The sequence below is a fragment of the Ostrinia nubilalis genome, chromosome Z (genome assembly GCF_963855985.1).
Source record: "Ostrinia nubilalis chromosome Z, ilOstNubi1.1, whole genome shotgun sequence".
In the NCBI taxonomy this organism is placed as follows: domain Eukaryota; kingdom Metazoa; phylum Arthropoda; class Insecta; order Lepidoptera; family Crambidae; genus Ostrinia; species Ostrinia nubilalis.
The window spans coordinates 3,654,044-3,679,745 of NC_087119.1; the positions used below are offsets into that span (position 1 = coordinate 3,654,044).

Sequence of the window (25,702 nt, forward strand, 5' to 3'; positions counted from 1 at the left end):
GAAACATTCGCATCGCACATAATAACGTATGGTTTTTTATTATCTTTAATTTACTTGTAACTACGACAGTGTGCTGAAAATTTGAATCTTTATAATTTTATTAATATAAAATAATTATTTTAAATGATAATCCCAACACGAACGGAACGCTGTTAATAGTAACAGAGAGCTATAACAAATTATGTTCTGTCAATATTATTTCTTTCTAGCACAGATTTATAGAAATAAACATTGAGATTGGGGATGTAGATGTTCATGAGTAAATGTTATTATTAACTGTTGGCATCAAAAATTGGTTCTCTTGTCGCACTGACTCCTGTCACAGTAATGAACCGAGTAACCAAGAAATCGGCGAGTTTCATTGGGTCTAAAATCACATTAAGATCACATTACGACACAACTTACCTGCATTATCTTGAAATTTGCAGATGTTGAATGAGACTCCTTGTCGTAGTATCATCTATATGTCACGGTAACATTGTGAATTTCGTCAGATTATAATCTGACTTAGTTAGATTACAATCTAACCTAACCTAACCCACTGTTAGTTTACAATCTCACGCGTTATATTATAAACTGACGGAGCTCACAATTTTGCGTTGACATAATATACACTGACGACGTGATGATCGTGGAAAACTTAAAATTAACTTTGCATAATTACAGTACTTGCGGGTGCCGGAGGGGATTAGACAACAGCGCGGGATAGACCACATCCCACATAGAGCCACCTCAATAAACGTTAGGGCTATTTTAAACTAAACTATAATATGTATTTAACGTAAACAAAGAAAAAAACCTTAAACCGGGTTTTATACCGGGGGTTGATTTCGGACCGCACCATATTCTCACACGCAAATAAAGTTGTTACAACAGAGTCAGCATTGCGAACGATCAACATCAATTTTCAACGGTGACCCTGCAGCGAAACGCTTTATTTACCGTAATATGGCGTGGAATAAAATCCTTATCTTCTTGTAGCATAGTACCATCCAACATTGGTTTACTACCCACTACGGCGTCGACTACGAAAACTTGGCGCGAACAACCGCGACCTCAACAGTCCAGATCCAGCTTAACACCATTCCAAAGCATTGTCCTTTCACTTATATGATGCTGTTATCCGAGTGTAGGGAGAGGGTTGCTTCTTGCACTGCGTGCTAGTACGAGAAGCTAAACAGGTTTCAGGTGGCTACTTCGTCCGCCGGCTCGAACTCGAGTTTGACATCTCCGGTCAGACCCTCGACGTCGACCTCGTTCTCGGTCGCGTTCAACATGTTCAGAGTCACCTGGGGAAACGCGGTACGACAATATAAGTACGCGGTTATGGCGGAATGGCAGGCCCGGGCCACATAGCCGAGAACATCGCTTGGGGCCACGCTCGGTTGTGTAGCTGTGCTCAGTGATAATACGTATATGTCACCGTAAAATTGTGAATTCCGTCAGATTATAATCTGACGTAGTTAAATTACAATCTAACCTAACCTAACCCACTGTTAGTTTACAATCTAACGCGTTATATTATAAACTGACAGAGTTCACAATTTCACGTCGACATATACAATAAAATTTTACTTACTAAGTGAAAGGGAAAACCTTTGAATTATAGGCAAACGATGTAAAGACTCGATCAAGTTCAAGCAGCGTGGCACCAAGCGTCGTCGTGACAGAAAATTCGGGTCAATTCGCCTGAGCGAGTAATTCTATCACTCAGCGTAGCTTTAGGCGTCTCCAGGCTGTGTGGTTGGGCCGAACGGTTGCAACTACGCGCCAACGCATCACCGCTCGGCTACTACTTGCAGATAGCGGCAGGCGGCAGCGGCAAGCGGCGAGCGCGCCCTGACGGAGCGGTGAGCTTCCATCGTAGCGTCCTTTATACATTTCTGTGCAATTAAAATAAAGCCCACCGCTCTACATAGTTTAACAGCGGTAAATTCATGACCGAGCGGTTTTTTGACATTTTATTTCAAGCTTCAAACTAGAGATGGTTATTTAAACTGTTAAAGAGAATTACATTTAAACAATATTTATGTACTAAATAAAGGGCGGTTAATTGAACGTGTCGTCAACATATGAATATTATTTTATTACATGCGCACCAATAAATAAATTGAATTCAAATTACTATACCACCACCATTCAAGAATATTCAAATGATGAGTCGACGTCACACAAAACGCGATAGTTCTCACATGTATAAAAATTCTCAAAAACTGTAATTATACTTTAGATAATATTACCGCCATCTCTAATTCGAAGTTATTAGACATGATTCTGTGAACCTTAACCTAATTATAAGCATACCTACTACCTTTTTCATAGTCTCTGAATCTTGTCTAATAACGCGTTAGGGCGTAGATGTAGCCGTAATATTAAAGTCACAATAGGAAATATGCAAAAGACATGTTTTAAAAGTACAATAAAACATAATTAAAATACTAATTCAATTAAGTCTATTAAAATGAATGAAAAAATCTTAGAAATAAATAAAATGCACTTTTTATTTATAACCAATCAAAACTAAACTAACTCGGTAAATTAAATAATAAATCAAAGAAAAACTATTTGTTTCTACAAATACTAATAAAAAAACATGCATATTCCCTATTGCCTTTAAGTGTCTAGGTTTCACAATTGTATTATCAATAAATAATATAAAATTACCACGAGTTAAGCTAAACTGGCTAAGCTCACGTAGTGATGCGTTGTGTCATACAAAATTTTGTACAATTGTATCACGAGTCACGACCCAAAAGAGCTAAGCAATACAAACTGAATTACTATACTCTGCTAGCTAAAACTATTGCTTCTAGGCTAAGTGAAATAAATTCGTCTTTCTTCCACTCCGTGCGTATAATTTCAGTGTAATATAAAAAATACATTGTACACGGTGTCCCGTGGCAGACTCAGGAGGTAGATAAAACAAAATACTTAGATTACAAAATAAATATGTATTTCTTATCAAATCAAACATTACATTTATTTCATGAAGATGATGCAATCCAACATTTTTTCAGTGAGTAGGTACTGCACTGACTCACAGATTTTTTTATTCAGTACTCCGCCGTACGTCACGGTAACCTCTGACAATCTGGATGACCGTACTGCCAACAAATTGGTGCTCGGGTTGTATGGAGTAAGCGACTCTGTCAAAGAAAGTTTAAAGATTCCGTATTATACAATAAACATTCGCTTGTCAAAAAGTTTAGTAAATACGCTACAGCGCTGATTTTAGCACGTACCATGTATCTTCTTTTCTTGATATTTGTTTAACATTGCACTTCTAGTAGATTAATACACGAAAAACATTTTACGCAGATAGCATCAATCGCAAAAGCACAGTGTTGGCTAGACGTATCCATAAATTACCGCAAAAAATTGTCAATTTTATCCTAAATCTGCCACGGCGGTACTGTTGTTGCAACGATTTAGCTGGCAAGCTTAGTTTTACCACGCTTTGGGCCCGTTTTCCACCAAGATGGAGCGGAGAAATGTTTTGAATAACCAGTTAGATTCAATTCAGTCAATGTCATTAAATTAGAATGAAATCTGATTGATTATTCAAAACATTTGTCCGCTTCGCCTTGGTGGAAACCCAGCCTTAAGTGCACAGAAAGAAAACTTAATTGTGCATCTACCTGAGCGAAGCTAAATTAGCTTTACTCGTGATGTGGCCTTCGCTGTGAACTTTTCGCTCAACGTGACAAAACAAAACCAAATTGATATCAACGTCCGAGTATGATTTGTTTCTGTGACAGAAACTTATTAATGCTAGTTCCTTTTTAGCAGCATTATGTCCGATTCTAATTGGTAGTTGAATAGGAAGAAAATATTAAGGATATACTCGTAGAAGAGGGAGAGGGAGTGACATAATTTTTGATGCGTCAAAATTAAAGAACTATTTATTAGGAATACTCGTATGCATTTAGTGAAAGCAATATTTTGTTAATGTAGCCAATTGCTCTCAAAATGTAAATCAACATAAAAGTTGTAACATTTATACGATTGTTAACCGCCTTCTTGAGTTAGGTTCTCATAAAGTGAAACTATTCTTTGTACACTGTTTATTGGTAAAGAGCCTTGATACTCGGACACTAATGACTCTTTCAAATTAGATTTTTTGAGACGAACGGTCGTCATCCGTTTGTAGGACTGCACACGGAAAATTAGTAATAGCGTTGGAATAAAATTGACAAGTACCAACAGTAAGAGCTCTTTCAAATAAGCGTTTTAAGCCGGACGTTAGTCGTGCGTTTGCAGGACCGCACGCGGTAAATTGTATGAAAATTACGTCGGAATAAAATTGACAATCAATAGATAGTGTGTGGTCTTGCAAAAGAACGACAGTCGTTTAATTTGAAAGAAGCCTAACCCTGTCTTTCCGTCGAAGAAGCTTTTTCTTCTTGTGGTGTCGACAACAAACCTATACAGTGTCAGCCCAAAACTCCGCTACAAGAATGGCGTTGTCAGTAGCATTCATTAAATCTTCCTGCGTGCAGTTGTTTGGGCTCACAGGGCTTTCATTTGGCTGACCCGTAAGTCTGTACATAGACTTCGGACAATCTGTTCAGGTGGGGATTCTCGTATGTCTCAAACTTGGAATGCAAATGCGGTTTTGTTCTCCAGTCGATGAAGCACAAGATGTCGTGCCCTGCGTGCCCAAACAACCGCACGCTGGAAGATTTAATAATATCGGATTTCTTCGGCTTAGCCCTGACAGATCCTATCATAATATCGGAACTGCTTTTTTAAGTTTCTTAGTCTTAGCCCTAACAGATATCATAAATATCTACAACTGTCTTTCACATGTTGGCAGAACCAAAAAGCCAACTTGATTAGGAACTTGAAATAATAAAATGGAAACGGAAAATACTATTTCACGTCACGGATTTTCTTTTGTTAATGCCATGCAATGATCCCACTTACCCCCAAAAAATTATATGTATAAAACCATTGTTAGTAAATTATTATATACACCTTATTATTTTTTCCAATCCCTGCAGTGAATTTGGCCAATTATGTACATGTGCATAACACATTCAATGCTAATAATTTGGAAAAGATCTACTAAAACTTTACCAATCATGGGGTGAGTATACTTTAAGTGACATCATTAATGACACCGAATTATTAGGCCATTTTATACAAAAATACACATTTAAACAAAGTTGTGACCACGCTTGATCTGTATGCGGTCGCGATACTTGATTTCACGAATCGTAAGGGCTATATTTAATTTTCACCGGGACACCATGGCGGCGCAACCAGTCGCCGCGCCGGCTACCAACAAAATGTATACAGCTTTACGCAACTAAACGGACACGAGATGAGTAACTCTCTATAGACCTGTATAGGTTTTGTTGGTAGCGGGCGACTGGTTGCGCCGCCATGGTATCCCGGTGAAATATAGCCCTAAGAGATTCTGCGGAAACTTTGTTTAAACATGCCATCGTTGAAACATAAAAAATATGAGGTGAGGCACCAGCCACGGCACCGCAAGTGCGCGAGAAAATTTTATAGTCCGATCAACGAGGAGATTCGTTGTATGGAGACTTCCGAATAATTCCTCTGCCTAAGAATCTTAGCACATGTGAAAATAGGTAATACAGATTTTATAGATATAAAATTATCCAACCATTTTTATTACGAGAAGTTGGTATTTTTACCTAAGCATATACCTCGGGTTGATATTGACTTTTAACAATTTTCACTATAATTTCTACTGAAAAACTGCTCTGCTGATTTTTTAATATGCTTAAATATATGTTCAAACACATAGCAATTTACTCCATCCAAAAGATTGTCCTTTAAAATATTATAGTATAATAAAAAAATAATTTATTTCCAAAAATACTTTATAAAAAGAGTCTGTCTTCCCGGTACGTAGTCAAAGACACTTGTATTGGGAATAACTCGCTACTTCCCATTTGGATAATTCTTATTTTTTTACAATGTAAACTTTATGGGGGTAGTAGTGTTTAGATAAAAATACCAAACTTCTCATAATAAAAGTCGTAGGATTATTAGGCCAGTAGAATTAAACACAAAAATTGATTAAATCGGAAATAATTCCTACAAAAGATTTTTTTGCTTTAATGGCTTCATTGGTTGCCCATTAAGACTCTCCTAAGTTTTCGACTTCGACGGAGTTGTGCTTAAGTGGTGGGGGCCCCCGAAAGGGGCGTTTTTTCGGTTTTCCGGTTATACCGCGTAAAGGACTTACCCTATCGAAAAGTGGTCTTCATGACGGTTAAAGGGCACTTAATCCTGCATTGAATAAGACCAAATTCATATGTTTTGGACAAACCGTTCTCGCGCTAAAGTTCGGCAAAGTAGAAAATATACGTATAATTAATGACCCTCTCCACGTCCAATGGCTTGTTACCCACATGCTTCCAAGCCTTGTAAAAGGTCGCCTTAACCAGTGTAACCCTAACAAGGCTCACGAGTTTGATTCGCTTATCCTTGTTCGTCCCAGCCGTTCCTTAACTGCGGTTGCTGCACCTCTTCCTGGCACTCTCCTGAACGACTCTGTGTTACCTAATGTGGCTGCCCCTCTTCCTTGTACCCTCCTGTACGATTTCATTGCTTAGCCATATGCCTGGTCCAAGGTTCGACGCCACAAAATCAACTTCGTACGAGTGAAAATAGTTTAAATACTATTTCCCGTGCTTGCAACATTTTTCTTTACTGCTTCGCCTCTATTAGTCGTAGAGTGATTGTATATAAGGTGTTATTTTTTATACTGATCATACTTTACCAACGCATCTAATAAAATCATACAAATACAACCCAAGTGTTTTTTAAAAAAAATTCAGGCTAGTTTTTGTTTTTACTTTTCCTAACAAAAAAAAGATATTATTTTTACAACCATCCTGTCTTCACTCACTGCCTCTCTCTCTTTCTTTACTCATTTCATTGATACGAGTACGAACAATGGCCGCGCGCGTTCATTCAACGTTCACACACATAAAGGTTAGATTACACTAAACCTACGTTACCAAAAATTATCACTCGTGAGTATGTACGATGTTACGTCATGTTAATAGGTATTACGCGCTGGGAGAAACAAAATCTAGCCACATAAGTAGGTAAATAAGTGTATTTTCATTAGTGTAATAGCGGGGGACTTTTCCAACGAACCGAGGCGAATCATCCGCGTTAAACTAGAAATTTAAAAAAGGATAGAAATTGGAATTCAATATCTACGGTTTCGTAATGCCTACGCAATTTAGTTAGAGTCGTAATAAAAAATTGATAGGTACATACCTATTACTACTTCGCTTCGCTTCAGTGGAAATGCACCCTAATATTGAATATGAATAGGTGTTGTAAATAAAACTCACTGATCAATTTTCCTGGTTTTAATTCCTAAATTATGATTTGCCATCACACTTTAGATTCATTGATTTTACTTATTCACACATTTACCTATTTTGAATGTTGTTATTTAAAGTTCCTAGGTTATTATTACACTAATCACAATAAATTTTGAACGTCAAGCCTTTGTTGAATGTTCACGTAAACACTGTCTTGCACTGTCTAATCTAGCCACGATCGAATTGAGGTAATGCTTCCGGGCTGCACACTTGCTTGCTGTTCACTAGACACCACGTCGGATGTTGTATTCACAATTCGCGCACTAACTTTTTTACGGAAAAAGTCCCTTTCGCGTAAACAAGCACTCATCTGTCCAAATCACACTGTAGGTATGTACCTAGGTAGACTTCCGCAATAACCATCGATAGAACTCGGTCGCGGTCGTGGCCCTCTGGCAACAACTCCTTGATAAGGCATTCCGTATTTTTACGTAAAAGCCGCCGTCTGCGGCGCTCGCATCTGGGTACCGCCAGCACTGTGCCGGTGATTGAAATTGAAATCCAGAACTTCGTCCTCGAAGCGCACGGGATCTCGTCAAGTCAGGATACGGCTGCGCTCCCTGAAGCGTTGCGCGGCTCCAAACAAGCAAGGTGTGAAGGTTTTCGACTCGTCAATGTTTCTCGTCGGCCAGTTAGTGTGCCCGAAACATAATTTCACCTGCGTTTTGTTATTTATCAAGCGCGGCATTGTAATAACTCGCACTTACACTGCAATACGTTTGGGCACATTGGACGGACAGCGGACTGGGACGATTATTTATGTTGTTGCGCTCCCGCATGCCGAACGGCGGCTCGGCGCGGGCTGTGGGCGCGGAGCGACTGGCAGCGATATCAATATGGCCGACTCACGCGGCGCGGCATCACGTGGCAGCGGTCGTTGCCCTCGGCCGGCTACTACGATAGTGCGTAAACGAATAGTCACCGCGCTCAAAGGATGATTTATTTTTTATTTTTTTCGAAACATTCTTTGTCGTTTTACTCGAAAACTAGCCTGAATTTTTTTTTAAAAACACTTGGGTTGTATTTGTATGATTTTATTAGATGCGTTGGTAAAGTATGATCAGTATAAAAAATAACACCTTATATATCCTATAGCCTTCCTCAATGTATGAGCTATTCAACACAAAAATAATGATTTCAATCAAACTAGTAATTCTTAAGATTAGCGCGTTCAAACAAACAAACAAAAAACTCTTCAGCGTTTTAATATGAACTTGTTGTTGTTGATTTTTGGCGTCGAACCTTAGACCAGGCATACGGCTAGGCAACGTAGTCATGCAGGAGGATACAAGGAAGAGGGGCAGCCACAGTAGGTAACACAGAGTCGTTCAGGTGAGTGCCAGGAAGAGGTGCAGCAACCGCAGTTAAGGAACGGCTGGGACGAACAAGGATAGGCGCATCAAGTTCGTAAGCCTTGATAGGGTTACACTGGTTGAGGTGGCCCTTTTCAAGACTTGGAAGCCTGTGGGTAACAAACCATTGGACGTGGAGAGGGTCATTAATTATACGTATATTTTCTACTTTGCCGAACTTTAGCGCGAGAACGGTTTGTCCAAAACATATGAATTTGGTCTTATTCAATGCAGGATTAAGTGCCCTTCAACCGTCATGAAGACCACTTTTTGATAGGGTAAGTCCTTTACGCGGTATAACCGGAAAACCGAAAAAATGCCTCTTTCGGGGGCCCCCACCACTTAAGCACAACTCCGTCGAAGTCGAAAACTTAGGAGAGTCTTAATGGGCAACCAATGAAGCCATTAAAACAATAAAATCTTTTGTAGGAATTATTTCCGATTTAAAAGCTAATTCTACTGGACTATATTGTATATCTATAATCTGTATTACTTATTTTCATCATGTGCCAAGTTTCATAAGCAGAAGAATTGTTCTGGTTACAAAAGCTTCGTTGATCGGACTAATAATAATATTGACGCAGTGCCGTCGCCGGTGCCAGAGAGATTATACTGGGTGAATGATTACTTTTGGCATGCCATCAATGCCGTATTTTCGCCAGAGCCGGTGGCCCTTGTTTCGCCGACGCCGCCGATGCAATTGCGACGCCGTCGGAGTCGATGGCTGATGGGCAAACGACAAACATACAATTATTGCCTTCTTTCTAAGTCAATAAAGGCAATTTTTTCTTGGTAATGCTTGCATGCGTTTGCACAAAGTAAATCGCCAACTGCCACTGCAGTTTGTGAGCGATTCAATACAGCGGTTCCCCTTTCTTTATTTCACACATTCCCCAACTAGAAGTTGGATAGTGTAGTCCATGCATTGCATTAAAATAAGTATTTGTAAGCACTGATAAATGAGTCTATGAACAGTTATTTACTTTCGACTTTAATTTTACATTTTATACATAAAGCAAACGCATATTTTTATGCAGGGAACCGCATATAAGGATTATTTATATTATGAAATGTCAAAAGTAGAATATGAATTGAAAAAATATAGTATAGATCCCAGTAATATTTACAATGAAATGTAGAAAGAAACGAAAAAATGAATAGACAAAATAAAAGGTGTCACCAATCTAGCACATTCATACCAACAGAAATATATTCCTGTATAATCCATTCATACGTACAACACAAGGATTGTAATTACTTCTTATCCATCAAACTACCAAAATTTCACATATAACATTTAGTGCCAAATCAAATTCTACGACTCATCAAATTTACTAAATTCAAATCGAGTGCGAGTTCAATAAATACTGGGTAAAGATGCTTTTCAATTAACATTTACAAAGGACAATGTAAAGAACCTTTGGAATCCGAGTAATCCCACCATTGAAGACAGAATATTCATAATCATTTACTGAATAATATTGTATATCATAATTATATGATGCTAAACTTGTGAAAACAAATTCACCAATTGATTAAACTACAAGCAGTTACGAATAACTTTAATTAGGCCTCTATCGCCATGGAATATTGTAAAATTAGAAATAATTATTTTCTAATGAGAAATCCCATTTAAAACAGGCTCATATTATTATTTTATTTTTAACACATTTCAAGTGATAATGTGGTATTTTCCAGTTTTGGCAGATATATTCTGAAGGGTGGGTGGGATTCTCTAATTCCTCTGAGTTCCGCCTAAGGCTAAGAACTCACGGCGCGATTTTCACCCGCGCCCGCGGCGGTTGTGGAATTGCGGTTTTATTTCTAAACTCACGGGTTCGGTTATTTGCGCGGTTATTCTAAGAACTCACGCGCGTGCTAAGTCAATAGTACAACATGGTACAAAGTTTTGTCGCGGGCGAAAGCCGCGTCGTGAATTAGTGCATTAGTTTTTACATAAGTATCTGCATTCTACAGAAGCTGCGGGCCCGCGGGCGCGGGTGAAAACCGCGCCATTAGTTCTTAGCCTTAAAGCGCCGTTTCACATTGTCCCAGCTTGATGTTCAAGGGTAAGCCACACTGGATGCATTCTCTGGTCTGCCGTCAGGTCAAATTGAACGAAGCTCGCGTTCATGTATGAACAACATTGTTGTCGGTCAGGGCATTCGGTCTGGTTCTTTGATTGTATAGTCACCAATACACAATGTAGAGACCAACAAAACAATGTTGTTCATACGTAATGCGGCGTTCCCTTTGACCTGACCGCAGAACGCATTCTGTGAGGCATTTTTTTTAATTTGACATCACTATTATCAATAAAGATATGATACATAAAAATCATTTTTGTAAAATGACAAAAATATTCAGAATTCATAAAATTTCTTCTCATAACTCAACAAATTAGAATAAATAGTAAGTAAGAGAGATCAGATCTTTGTTAATATTATGATGTCGAACGAAGTGTCCAACATAGAAGATATCAGGCTATACGTGCAAATAAATTACAAGTGCACATCATTATTTGATTTTCATTGGCAAAAAAAGTGTTTACCAATGAAGCATTTGAAGAGTATGGTACACCGTGCAGAGAAGTACAGAATATTATACGAGGGGCGGCTGAAAATCTCGCGGCCTAAGGTACTTAGCGATGAGTAATTAGCTTGTTACTCATATCACTAGTTGCGACACTCAGTAGTATTATAAAAAGCAATCACTAATTAAGTTTGCACTGATAGTTCAATTTCTATCGAACAAATGACATCACCATGTCCGCCGAATCTGGAGATTTGCGGAATTTCGGCACCGCGCGCCGCGCATTCCTCGTAAAGAAGGAAAATAGACCGAAAGACATTTTTGAAGAGATGTCATTGGTTCTTCAGGATTCTGGACCTTCATATACTATGGTTAAAAAATGGGCCCGTCTATTTCAACACGGACGAGAGACCTGTGAAAACGACCCCCGCCCTGTCACGATACTGAGTGAAGGAAACGTTCAAAAGTCGAAAAAATCGTTCCGGCTGACCAAAGAATTAAATCGTGGCAGATAGCTGAAGAATATTTCTTTATTTTCGCGAGGCTATTGTACAGAAATGACGGGGGAAACTGACACGCGGATTGCTCTTTCCGCAAGACAACGCGCCCGTTCACGCCACACGTGTTGCGAGGCCAAGCCCTGAAAGACACCGGGTTCTCAGAGATTGACCACCCACCATATAGCCAAGACCTATTACCTAGCGATATTTTCCTGTTTTTCGATTTGAAAAAGGACTTACGGGGCCGGAGATATGCAGATGACAACGAAATTAAAGCTACGGTTGGTCGTCATTTTGAAAAAAAATTTTTTGAGTGGGTAAAAGGCATTGTATGCGAGATTTAAGAAATGTATTTCTTTTGAGGGAGATTATATTACAAAATAAAAAATAGAAACCATTTATTTTATTTCATTAAGTACCTTAGGCCGCGAAATTATCAGCCGGCCCTCGTACAACTTTGTCTGGATTAGTTTTATTGGCCAAATATTTATATAAAAAAAGAATTCAAAAGTTAAAGTCAATCTGGGTAACTGTCCGTCAGTAAAACATTGGATCATAACATAATTGCGAATTTAGGTAGCTTTTTTCAACTTTGATTTTATTTCTTTCAAATAAGCTTAATAAAGACGACGTCATAAAGGAAGGCGCTGGACGCAGGCCGCTACCAAACGGGCAACATGGAAAGCATTGAGGGAGGCCTATGTTCAGCAGTGGACATCCTATAATGCTGAGATGATGCTGATGATGATGAAATAAGCTTCGTATCATTTACCCGTTGTTTACAAAGCTTATTAGTGAATATAAAAAGTCAAAGCGAGAAAGTACTAAATCCGAAATTGTATTATGAACTATACTTACGAGCAAAAGTATGGAATCACCCCTTTGTGTTCCGAGCGGTCTTAAGAACTGAATGACTATGTATTGTATGCATATATGGTATCAATTTAAAGTTTATAATATCACCTTTAAAATGGTGCCATTTTTATTGATCTTCTATTAGTCATTTAGTTCTTATGATCGTTCAGAATAAATAGGGTGATTCCATATTTTTGCTCGCGAGTGTATAACGAAGAACCACAAAAGTTAACTCCACTGTTTAAGGAGACAATGGCAGTTTTTGTTACGCCTAATTTGTTTCCAAATCTTTAAAAACTTTAAAACGATCTGCTATTCTACACAATAGGAGACCGGCACTATCTTGGAATTTTAGGAATTATTGAATAAAAGGATAATACGCAAACTTTTAGTTTCATAGCTTGCGTAAATTCAAAGAGTTGGGTGGGTGAAACCACGACAAAAGTATAAAATTTATAACAAATTGATATACCAAGTGAGGTCATAAGTATGTGCCGTTTTGTATGTAGCGTTTTTGGGAGTCCATTTGTGTGATTTTCATAGAAATATCTCGGGGAGTTTTTATGCTATCGATGTAATTCTTTTTACCATTGTTTCAATTAATGTATGAGGTCAATTAAAATACCAGAATAAAAATTTGTCCGATCCCCTATTGATTACATGCGTATTTGCTATTTTTGAGAATTGAATAACATTTGTCGAGCTTAATTAAAAATATGTATATTCAAGCAACACATAAGTTTTACGTACCTACTAAAGCTATTTAATCGCATGTTCTCAAAGAGTCGTGCAGATTGAATGAAATTGACAGAATGAAATCTGATTGGTTATTCAAAACATTTCTCCGCTCCACTTTGGTGGAAACGGGGCCTTATTCGTTAACCTGTATTTTCTTACTCTAGATTACTTACTTTGATTTTGTTAATGTATTTTGTACATCTTTTTTTTAATAATTAAATCTCTTATATCCTGATATTAAAGGTAAGACTTAATGTTTGATCAGTACCCGTGTGTACATCCAGGGATTTTTTTTCCCAACGAGTAACAGTGTTACTCGTTTAAACGTGACTCGTTGGGAACAAGCGAATTTAATTAAAGCTGTAACCAAAGCCAACATTTCGGCAACATAAAATAACGTCGACATCAAGTCAATATGTAATTAAGTAGAGTCAGCGTCAAATAGTTCGTAACACCCAAAGTGGTCAAAAAGTTTGAAACACGTCTTTGTTACAATTAGAATAAGGTTGTGTTGTTAACTTTTTGACCACTTTCGATTGTACTAGATCAGAGAAACAAAATAATAACTTCGAGAAAAGCTTAATAAACCTTAATGCCTGCTATGCTGGTTCTAATAATGAAAATGCAAATTAATCTACACGAAGACTCATTCTTCAAGTCATGCAAACGACCAACGTTCCAAGAAAAGTATATAAGAGCTTGAAGTTGAAGAACTTTTTGCTAGCAATTACGTAAATATCATCCTCTTTTTGCCTGGGGCTTAAAGAAAGCGCATCAACGCAAAGAGACGCTATATTTTATACACAAGTAATTAATGAATTTATATTATTTAGTTCGGAAAGCATAAAATACTTTCGAATATCACATTTCGCTAATACGTCTTAAAAGATTGTTTAGCGTAATTCGATTCGCAGGTATGTACTCAGGCAACTTTAGTAATATTAGTTACATGTTCTCTGGGGCGTCAGAATAGATGTAAAGCCCCAAATGAAATACTTGGGGCTGATACTTGATGAACGGTGGCAGTTTGGTCCAAACTTCGAACAGCTGTTGTCGCGCCTTCTTAAGGCAGCTGACACGTTTAGCTGGCTTCTCTCGAATCTGGGGGACCTGAGCTCAAAGTTCCGTCACCTGTACGCAGACATACTTAAAAGTATGACTTTGTATGGTGCCCCAGTGTGGAGTGAGTCCCTATCAAAACGGAAGAATGCGGCCCTCCTGCGAAGACCTACAGCGAGTGGCAAGTTGCCGGAACCTCTCCATGGGAGTTGGAGGCTGAGGTCCTGACCACCGTCTACAAGTGGACGACGGATGCGAGATAAACGCCGCAAGGTGTGAAGCCCGCGAGGCCATGTTCCGTCTGTGGAGAGAGGACATGGCCGCAGCAGAGTTCGGGCGCCGATCACTGGACGTTCTGGGTCCGGTGATCAACCAGTGGGTAGAGCAGGCGCACGGTTTCCTCACTTACCGTTTGGTGCAGGTATTTTTTGATCATGGGTGCTTCGGATCGTACCTGCATCGGGAGAGAGGAGACCCCGTCGTGCCATAAGTGTGGCGCGGTGGCAGACACGGTGAAGCACACCCTCGCAGTCTGTCCAGGCTGGGAGGAGCACCGCCGTGCCCTTTGTGCGGTGGTCGGCCAGGACCCCGAGAATGGTTACCGCTATGCTCGGTGGCAACGAGGCCTGGGAGGCCGTTGTCTCTTTCTATGAAGATGTTATGTCGCAGGAGGCGGCGGAGCGGGAACGCGAGGACAACCCCTCTGCACCCCCGCTTCGCAAACGGAGGAAGGGAGTTGGAAGCGGTTATACGACCGTTCTCTTCTTCCTCCCCTTGGTAGTGGCCAGCAGGTTGGAGACGCGTGGGCGCCTCCTTCTGCACTGCACAGTGCACAGGGTACCACCGCTGTCGAACGGGATTGATCTCGTGGTCCCGGCAAATCCTATCGGCCCACATTAAGTGGCGGCGTGTTACTACTACCTTGGTCGTTACTAGTACCCAAGGCGCCGACCACTATGCGGCAGAGGGAACACCCAAGGTTTTAAGTTTTCGGTTCAAGCCCCACATAACCTGCCGTCCCCCAGCGGTAGGCGTGGATAGGCCATTTTCTTGGGTATAATAAAAGTTACAGTTCTCTAGAGAACATTATGTTTGCATATTGACGTCAAAAATGTGTTTTAAATATTTTATGCCTATTTTTTAAGGCATTTGATCCGCTAGTTCCGTGAATTATAAGATATGGAAAATAAAATAGATTTAGTGCCTTTTTCCCGTGATGCGGATTTCGGCACGCATGCGGGCTTCCCGTATTTCAATATTTCATATTGCGTACAGAACAGTACCAATCAATTGACAAACATTTTATGAGCTGGCAAAATCATTTTTTGTAGTTGTTGTTGCCTTGTATTATGCGGGCTACACGCACGCGGACCTATAAAACATGTATGATATAACGAAATGCATCACAGAAAAAGGCACATAAGAAATAAATATCGCGCTGGCTAAACAACCAAGGTAAAATAAAATCAAAAGCGAGCTTAGAGATACAACAAAACAGCTGTAGTCTGTAACGAGCAACGTTCTCTACACGACGCATAACAGAACAGCATACCTAAGCATGCAGTGTGCTGAGCCAAGCCCTTACAAAATAAAAATTCAAACTTCACTAACCAAAAAAAAACGGACATCACAACAACTAGATAATGGTGTAGTAAAAAAACGTTAGTGAAGGTTTGAACCTCGGCGTTTTTTCCTAATACGGGCTGTGGGTCACGCGTGGAGTGCACGGCGTGTGGAGCTACCTGGGGAGTCGGCGACGGAGTTTGGCAGTTGGTCACAGTGCTGCTTACCTGCCTGACAGGTATACCTGCGTCCTCGAACGCTTTTTTCTTGAGTGTAGTACGAATCTGCGACCTGGAAACCAAAAAAAAAGAAAAGTTCTTGAGCTGGCGTATTTGTAATAGGCATAGGTAAAGGGCATTGTTAATTTGTGACAATTCAGTTGGGTATTTGACACCTTTCAATCGTTCATTTCATTATAAAACAACTCTTTTTTGCCCGACAGCGCCAGAAAGAGGGTTAATTAAAAACACTCTTCATTCTCGTGTTTAAATCTGTAAACTAAGATTTTACAAAGTACGTCCATTGATTGTGGACTGTGGTGGTGTCAAATACCCTATTATAAAGGTTAGATTCGGAATAGTCAATAGTTTTAATGCGACTGTAGCCTAAGGGATTAAGTATTGAACTGCCAATTCGACATCAAGAGAACGCTATGGCGAGGCGGTAACCGTGCAGTTATCGTTTGATGGTAATGTTGTTGTTGATTCTAAGCTGTTAAGCTAACGTAATGTCACGATGACCAAGCGACTGTAAATGGTCCACCCCGTACATTGGGACCCTCCGTCGAGATGCACAGTCAAATTGGAGATGTCACGCGAACAGAATCACCACCGGATGTGAAGTGACGAATGACACGTTCGCAATACGAAGTGACAGCGCTCGTTAAGCCATAAGAAAATTACTAAGGCCGCCGTAAGTTTTTACATATTGTTATACCTACTACTTGTGGATTGAGTTGACTCGAATAGTTGACTATTATGAGAGTCTAATGCTGTAATGCTGAAGACAGGAGCCCCTTTAGTTTGTAATTATTTCTATCGCAGAAAAATAAAGTCAAATGAAAAATATAACCCTCTTTCACTTCAAGAATAGTGGACAATACAGTATAGCACCTATTGCAAGTTAATAATATGCTGATTTGTTTAGCTGGATGTCCGTACCAGAATATTCGCATTTATCTAAAATTACAATTGCAAAGATGAAATCTTTAGCCGTATGAAAAATATATCTACCTCAAAACATTGAATCAAATAAACACATTGAAATGACATCACGTCAACAAAATAGTAAAATATTTTACAAGTGATAAGACTCACCAATCGCTGGAATCATTGTGGAGAAATGAACGACGTTCGCGTTCTTCTTAGATAAGTGTAATTAATATATCAACTTTAAAAGGGGAGACAGGGCACAGCCAAACGACTGAGCCCGGTTGGGTCTGGACCCCTACTGTGCAGAAACAGTCTGTCGTCTGGCTTATATGCATCTGGAGATGTACGGATGAGGTCACATCAAGCTGAACACATTGGCATCTCATGCAGTCGTAATAGGTGTTATTTTGCAATAAAAATTAATCATAGGTTCGACCGACTGTACCGATTGAGCGAATTGAAGAGTTTAGCCCTACCGCACACTTGGCCACAGCCACCGACGACGCTAGCTATCTGATCTATACTAATCCTATAGTATAAACGTACCTAAAATGCGACAGCAACTCTTTATTTGTTTGTCACTTTCATACAAGAGAAGATTTTTGTCCAAGTTAAATTAAGGGCTAAATGCGCGTAGTCGTCAGTTTGAAAAATGTATGGAAAATTCTTACCGTCTTGTGGCGGCTACAAGTAACTCAGTGTGCGGTACTTTTTAAGAAGTGCATTCAAGAGAAGGGTCAAAGTATAATTTACTGAATGGATAACGTGCCTATTGTCACCGGTCTATTCTGAGACTATTATCCAATTGTTATGAACAGGCTAGATTCATACCTAAAGAATTTGCCGAAGTCAAAACAAAGATTATCGCATAATTGCCGCGGTTAAAGTTAAATAATATTTTCGCATTACAAAGTAATATTGTAGATTACTTAGTCAATTCCCTAACATTCATAATACACACAAAGAAAATGTTTTGAGTTTTGATACTGACCTTCATATCCATGGTGCTATCTACTCAAAAAATGGTAATGTAGGTGTTTTACTTAACATTTTCAAATAAAATAATTGAAGTTTTAAGCCCGATTTCCACCAAGGCGGAGCAAGGCGGAGAAGAGAGGTGTCAGGCGCGGCGGATGATTTTTTTTTATCCGCCGCCGCTGTCGAATTGGGATGATGACTGGGTAATGAAATCGAAATTTTATTTAGTCCGTCAGACAGTTAATAAAAAAAATATTGGACACGTTTTCTTTTTTCATAATCGAATAATTTACAGTATTATATTGAGTTGAAATATCGCGTGACGTCACTTTTGAGTAAAAAATCTACATAGGCATGACGTAACGCGCCATTTCAACTCGAAGTAGCATTGTTATTATTTAATTATGAAAGAAAATAAAAAATACGAGTCTAATAATATTTTGTCATCTAGCCTATTATATAGAAAACTTCGTCCGCCCGACACTTCTCCAATCCGCTCCGCCTTGGTGGAAGCCAGCCCTTACAGTCATATAAACCGCTTTGAATGAAGTTATTTATTTGTAGTCGTCTTACACCCGTATTCACAAACAATGCTTGCTTAAGTGATGCAGCAAATCGAACGCACAGCGTTAAATAAAGCTCTGTGATTGGTTCATGTGTGACCCTGTGCGACCATGCGCACTGTTAGATCTCATAAGTAGTCATGTTTGTGAATACGGGCGTTAACCTCTACAAGGGCCAAATCATGTGGGCCAAAATCCAAATGCAAGCACCCAAATTAAACCCATAACTGTTTTAGCCTCCACATGTATGGATACCACCCTTAGGGTGGATTCGACTAAACAAGAGTAAATATTAATCTCAGAATAAATCGTCAGTTTTGACATATTTCTCATACTGAAACTGTCAATGTGTCATTTATACCAGGAGTTATTCTCGGATAAAAGTTTGGTCGAATCGGGCCTTATTCAGGTATTGAATAACTGCATGCATTCGAGCATTGTGCAATCATGGCCAATAAATGTCATACAATGATACGAAACGGTCTCCCGGAAATACCGGATGCCGTTCTGCAATGGCCACACAAAGAGTTGGAGCCAACGTTGGATACCTAGTTAACAACAACCTTGGGAACTTTGTTGCATCTACTAAAGCCATTTTCAATGTTGGACACTTTGACAGTACTTAAGGGCAAACTACCAAATAGGTAACGATGCTAAAGCAAATTACATTTGAGACGTAATTAAACTAAACGTTAAAATGTTGAGGAAAAAAAGTACATATTTTGTACCAAAAAATATTTAAAAATAATGAAATTAATATAATTTCATTCAGTTAAGAATGGGCGATAAATTTTGGCTGTAAGTTTAATAACATTCGGATGTACATATTATACTTAGTAGTATAATATTTTAAAAAGCTGTCCCCTGCTGTCTTCTCATATAGGTGCTACCCTTTTATCAAATTAAAGCTTGCTACACATAGTACCTCAGCCCTTTTCGAGTCCTTTCTGGGAATTGCACCCAGGACTCCGGTCCTGATCCGTCAAGAGACTTGACTTAGGTACTGAACTAGTGGTTGTAAAAATCTAAAGTTATTGAATGTAGACTAATTCCCGACAACTACACAAGAAACTTTTCCACGTTACTGCAGTGGTAACATCAATTTAGGTATTTTTCATTGGCTTCTCGATTTGCGCAAGACCATTCTAGAATATTAAAGAAGTAGGGCACTTACGCGGTTCTGTTTTTGATGTGCTGGCTCAGTTTGTTCAGATCAATGGCGAAGCGATGCACGCATGCGCGAAGCATCTCGATTTCTTCCTCTGTCCATTTGCCACTGAAATATGATAATAAACTTTTTAAGACAACCACAAAAGACATAAACGAAACAGGAGACGAAGTAACAATCAGAATCTACTATTTCAACCTATATTTATGACAATGATAGTGTTTAATGCCATCACAAGCATTTCAAAGGAACAGAAGCATAAATTACCTTTTTTCATCAGTAGTTCAAGAAGCGCACGCGCACCGGTACAAAGACAATGACGATATACCCGAAACAATAAAACAGAAAATGTAACCATGCCTCTTTTTCTTCACTCTTACAGAGGTCACAGTGACAAACGTCTGTCACCATTGCTGCCTAACTCTGTTATGATTAACGTCACCATAAAAACGACCAGAACCTTTTGTTGTTTGTCCGAGGATTGAATAGCTTTCGCAGAAAGCAACATAATAATCTGGTGTCAAATTGTGTGGAAGGTATTATTTATTTGTTGCGAACTATGCATTTGAACACACCATGATTCCGTTTACGTAATCAATTTATACGGAGACACGTTATCCAGTAACCTAAGATGTTTATACCTACTACCTACCTAATACGATTAAAAATAATAAAATGAAAAGAAGTTTGTAAACATGTTATTGTGAGCAAGTTAATCAATGACACGACTGACCCGATTTTTATTATGAGTACTTAAATTCTTTTTGCTGATACATAGCATCAGTACCTATTACTGAATAGCATTTTATCCAGGAAATGTACTTTGCTATCAGAGATTTGTCTATAACCAGCCAAGTATAAAGTAACGGCAAAGAGTAACACGATTGTTTGACAGGACCAGTAGGTTGACTGTACATTTGTATAGTAAAAAAAAACAATTGTAACACGTCATATAAGGGCCGTGGACACTTAACCGGTTGAAGTCAGGCTCTGTGAGAGAAACTAAATGTCATTTGCACATGGCGTGCCCTTTTACTTGTTAATAGAAACGAATACAGCGCAGTTTTCAATTAACCGTCGAAACATACAAAATAAGTTCTTACCACCAACGCCAACTAGTAACAACTACACTTAAAATTTCTGAGATCCTACTCTAAACAATTTCGATTTTATGTCTCGCGGTATCCGCCTTCATCCTCCTGAGGCGCTGACACGAGTGGGAAAAGGGGGTTGATAGATACGACTCTATTTTGTGCCACACAAAATAAAAGATAGCTTGAAGAGTCGATATCAGTTGGCAGAGAATTCTCCGCATCCTGCGACCGTGCTCTGGCACTACCGCGGTAAATCTGCAGAGATATCTTGCACTCTGATCCCGGAGCGACCTACAGAGAAACAATGTAACTATTTATGATACAAAATATACGCGAGCCACAACGATATCCTTTACAGTGCAATAAGGATGCCTTTGTTGCAAATTGTGCAATTCTTACGCTAACAACGTCACCGAAGAAAGCACAGACGCCGCTTGTTAGATGTGAAACTGAAACCAATTTTCATGTATCCCTTTGATACGACGAACGATAGATACTACGTAGATTGCCCAAGGTTTGATAAGAAATAAAATGGAATCCTTGTTAAGTAACTATTTTAAAACTCAAAAGCAAAAACTATGTCACTACATTATGACAAAATATTCATTTCCTGACAAGATGTACTTATACAAGCAGGTGAAGCTTATCGATTTTAAGTTGGCTTCGTTCTACCTGCAACGTCCATCCACTTACATGACTATGTTGCAGTCGCCCATCTCGAATAAGTATGCAAATTTTCAGCTCAATTGAACTCTGAAGTCAAGTGGGTCAAATTCAACTTTATAAGATTAAATTAATTACCTACGGACACCCAGACTGATGAAGGTAAATCAAAGCTTGTAATAAAGGACTCTATTGCTATTTGCATGAACTCGCCTTTACTAGTATGTACCTAATAGGTGAGACCGTCTTGACGTCAAAGGAGTCGGGCTCCTGCATCGCTCATAGATTGATAAAGCGTAATTTGATCACACTCCCCATTGCAGGATGCGAACGATTTGCTCAACAGACCCGCAGCAGTGCATAAGTAAGTGCACTTACGTGATTTGTTATTGTACCTCGTATCTGGTCGCGACGAATGTATAATAGATTACTGTCCTCAACTACGCCACAATAGTCAATCGACATGTTGTTTTTAAATGTAAGATAAAAACCGCTTTAACGCGGAGAAAGGTTATAAATATCCACTGATCACTTCGTGTGATGCGCAATAAAAAGCATCTTAATATGTTTACTTCGCGCATATCTGTTGGGGGGAGAGGGGCGACAGGTTTGGCAGGACTCTTCGACGAATGACGGCACTAAATTGATTATTGTTGGGGCCATTTCGGCGATCATATCATTATTATGAGATCACCATGTATAAAGTGCAATAAAAGTATATTATGTAGGTATGTACTACAGAGGTTCTGTAATTTGTGCGTGCCATGTGCTTACCAGATGCAAAGTACCTATTTTATCGTATTGAATATGAAAACAAACAGATTTCTATTCGACTAAGCTATGTAAACTTACTATTTGCAGTCAATATATGGAGATGGAAATACGAATTCGAATCTACATAAAATTGGAACGTTACATTGTTTTCTGCTGTCAGTAGTTTCATGGAATTTTCCACAAGACTAACCCAATAGCGAAAGTGGTGGCAAACCAATAATTGAATCATTTTTAAAAACTTCTTCTAGCACTAATATAAAGAACAGGCCATTTATAAGTTTCCTTAAACTGTTACTCAGTTATTAACTTAATATTTGCTTTAAATGTATTCACAGCCCGTACAACCCTCTTTACTGTAAATAAAGTGAAATTGTCCAATCCTAGTCAGCTAGCTAGTGAATTCATGAAAAGATTGTGGTAAGGGAAGAAAGTCATTATGTCACTGTTTGATATAATAAAGCTGATTGATACAATAAAGCACAAACATTAAAAAATAACATTTATATCGAAGCTTAAGATTAATAGAGTTATCAGTCAGACGAAAGAATTCATAAAAAAATAAAAATATTTATGTCCATTAAAAACAAAACAAATTCTCAATAGGAAATTCTGAATGGCAGAAATAAGGAGGCACCAACAATGATTTTAGTTGGAAAGTTCACAAAACTAAAACATAGGAATTTAATCTAAATAATCGTCAGTCTGTTCTTGATGCGTGAGATGTCTATGGCAGGTAATGCCCGGCACCAGAATGTTTTATCTGAGGTTAAACATAATGTTTACAACAAAAGAATACAAAACTTACAACCCCTTTATGTACTACACGTAAAATTGTATTTGAGCTATGGCTTTCATAGATATAGATTTGAGAATATTTAGACAGTCTGAAGATGCCTGACTTCCCTAATAAGAGCCCAAGCCTTGGTAATTGTCACTGTTACAAATACAATTGCATCTCAGTCAACACTGTTGTGATTTGTAATGCAGTGCTTAGATAATTTAGTGACTAAGAAGTAGAGATGAAACGAATATCCGGTAACTATCCGGTAGGCCGGATATCCGGCCTAAATTTACTATCCGGCCGGATACCGGATAGTAACTCACTATCCGGCCGGATACCGGATATTAAAAAACTACGACAATTTCCTATTAATAAAATGAAATGCATTAATCTTTGAGGTAAATGTCAATAAAATGGCTTATAATAATGACGGCTTTTATTTAAAGTCCAAAATGTTACAAAAAAGCCATATTAAAGCCTTTCAAAAAACTAAAATCTGTTTCTGGGCTATTTACTCTAATGACGAATACATAAATAGTAAATATCTGTTAATGTCGAGATATTGCCAAATAAAATAGGCGGTCCTTTTTTTTCTGATGAGCTGATGACATGATGCAGTTCAGTCAAATTACGCAGCAAGTAAACTAATTTAATTTTCGCTATTCAATCACACACTCACGATGGCAACCGAAATCGCCCGAATTGATCTACCCCCTAGACAAGTGGCAAAATCTGACATTATATTCGGACGGATTCGATTTTCTAAAAGTGTGACTAGTCTAGTCTACTAATAGACCCACAGATCGCGTTCGAAGCACCTGTGCGGCGCTAAACTCGTCACGACATGCAACGAGACAATTGGCCAACTATCCGGCCGCCGGATATCCGGCTATCCGGCCTAGAAGCTGGCCGGATATCCGGTATCCGGTATCCGGCCAAACCACTATCCGTTTCATCTCTACTAAGAAGCAAGCAAGTGATCAGGTTGTGTCAGAGCGCTTCTTTCAGGCGAAGTTGAGTCAAGTTGGATATTGACATCCCTCTCATTACTTGTTACAAGTCTGTTTGCTTAAGTTAAGACTGGTTTGTATTAAATATAAACAATTTAATTGAGTTTGCACGATTAACTTAAGTTTGCAACTAAATAGAGTTATGGATTCAAATCATTGTATCAAAAATATATGTACCCCTAACCTCCCTAAATAAATGTACCTACCTACTGAAAACAAAACAAAACTGATTTAATGACATGACCTGTTGAATTGATGGAATGAGAAAGTGACAAAGTTAATAATCAGTAAAAATAAGAGGCCACATACTGAGTACATGAGTTGCCATCTTTCAGAGTGCATCTGAGTGCATTTTGTCAACCATGATTGATTGCCCAGACAAGCTATTATCAGAATAGGGCATTCCTTATCACAACGAGAGAATAGGTTGGCGACGAAAGTAAAACCGAACGTTTTATACAGTAGTGAGACATGAGGTTCAAACCTTATCCACGTTACTATATCAAAACGTGGGTACGGCGCAACATACATACATAGATGTCCCAATGTACAATAGCCGGACGCCGGACAGCAATTATTGATTAGTGATGCTAAATGTGAACTGTTAACGGTTAGAACTATAATAGTACGGGAATGTATGTTTGCTAGCATAGAAACAAGATTGGCACTTACCCAGGTTGTGAGTCGCCCATGGGGTGCAACAGCATTGTCATTTCGGACAATTTGTTGAACGCCGTGCCGGCCTCGCGGAATATTTCGCCTACCTATGAGAAAAAAATGCCTTTGAAGATTTTTTCATGTACGTAACGGCACTTAAAAATGGTACATGCAACTTACTTTAGCGGCTGAATTATTCATTTTTGATGTGAGATCGATCCAGAAACACTAAATAATCTAAACCGATACCATTTAGCAATAAAATGTAAAAAACATCCAAGAGAACATGAGAAAAGAAAAGTAAAATTTCGATTGAATGAACGCTGAATGAACTACATTGCAATCGATTAGTGACAGCTTTCGTGATATTCAGCACCAATAGGAAAGTTGCACTCAAATCTAATAACCAATGAAATATGCATCATTTAACGCAAAATGACCAATCCATGACAGTCATTCTAAGTTCTCTATGGTCTGGATATACAAAGATAGTATAATATTAAAAAAAGGTTAGCGCAGACCGCAGTACTCAGTGTGCCGCAGTTGACACAGCATTTGTAAATGGAGAAGTTTCGTGATGTTGAAAACATTAGATTTCACTGAATGGGATTAAATAGACCAAAACTAAAAGGCCGCACTAAGGATCGAAATTACGATTTATGGACATAGCGATTTTTTTCATAATTTTTATTTGAAAAAAAAATACCTATCGATATGTTACGTTATTCTGATGAGTAAATTTATGTCGTTAACATTTTGTTGTATACATATATGTATAGATATAAGAGTGTTAAAAAAGAAAAAAGACTCGACATGAGAACCTCCTCCTTTTTTTGATGTCGTTAAAAGTTTTTCTCTAAAACCAATAGTTTGGCTGGAAAAAAT

At 38.7% G+C, this 25,702-nt stretch overlaps 1 protein-coding gene across 3 annotated transcripts; it reads right to left on the reverse strand.

Moving 5' to 3' along the window:
- Positions 1–1,171: 1,171 nt before the first annotated feature.
- Positions 1,172–25,119, reverse strand: LOC135086739 (chromatin complexes subunit BAP18-like). 3 transcript variants are annotated; one of them, XM_063981526.1, is made up of 5 exons: positions 24,998–25,119; positions 24,833–24,924; positions 19,845–19,946; positions 16,095–16,269; positions 1,172–1,289 (listed from the first exon to the last, which is right to left on the reverse strand). In XM_063981526.1, exons 1-5 carry the CDS (start codon positions 25,016–25,018, stop codon positions 1,185–1,187), a joined length of 495 nt encoding a protein of 164 aa, XP_063837596.1. In that variant the 5' UTR covers positions 25,019–25,119; the 3' UTR covers positions 1,172–1,184. The 3 variants fall into 3 exon arrangements, with proteins under 3 accessions (XP_063837596.1, XP_063837598.1, XP_063837597.1); XM_063981528.1 differs by having other exon boundaries at positions 16,206–16,269; positions 24,998–25,117; XM_063981527.1 differs by having other exon boundaries at positions 16,158–16,269; positions 24,998–25,117.
- Positions 25,120–25,702: the final 583 nt, after the last annotated feature.

Excerpts from the sequence above, each read along its gene's own strand:
- LOC135086739 (XM_063981526.1), bottom strand. The coding sequence starts at position 25,018 with ATGAATAATTCAGCCGCTAAA. Across the intron at positions 16,270-19,844 it reads CACATCAAAAACAGAACCGC|GTCGCAGATTCGTACTACAC; the intron begins GTAAGTGCCCTA and ends TTTGGTTTCCAG. Across the intron at positions 1,290-16,094 it reads TATTAGGAAAAAACGCCGAG|GTGACTCTGAACATGTTGAA; the intron begins GTTCAAACCTTC and ends GCGTTTCCCCAG.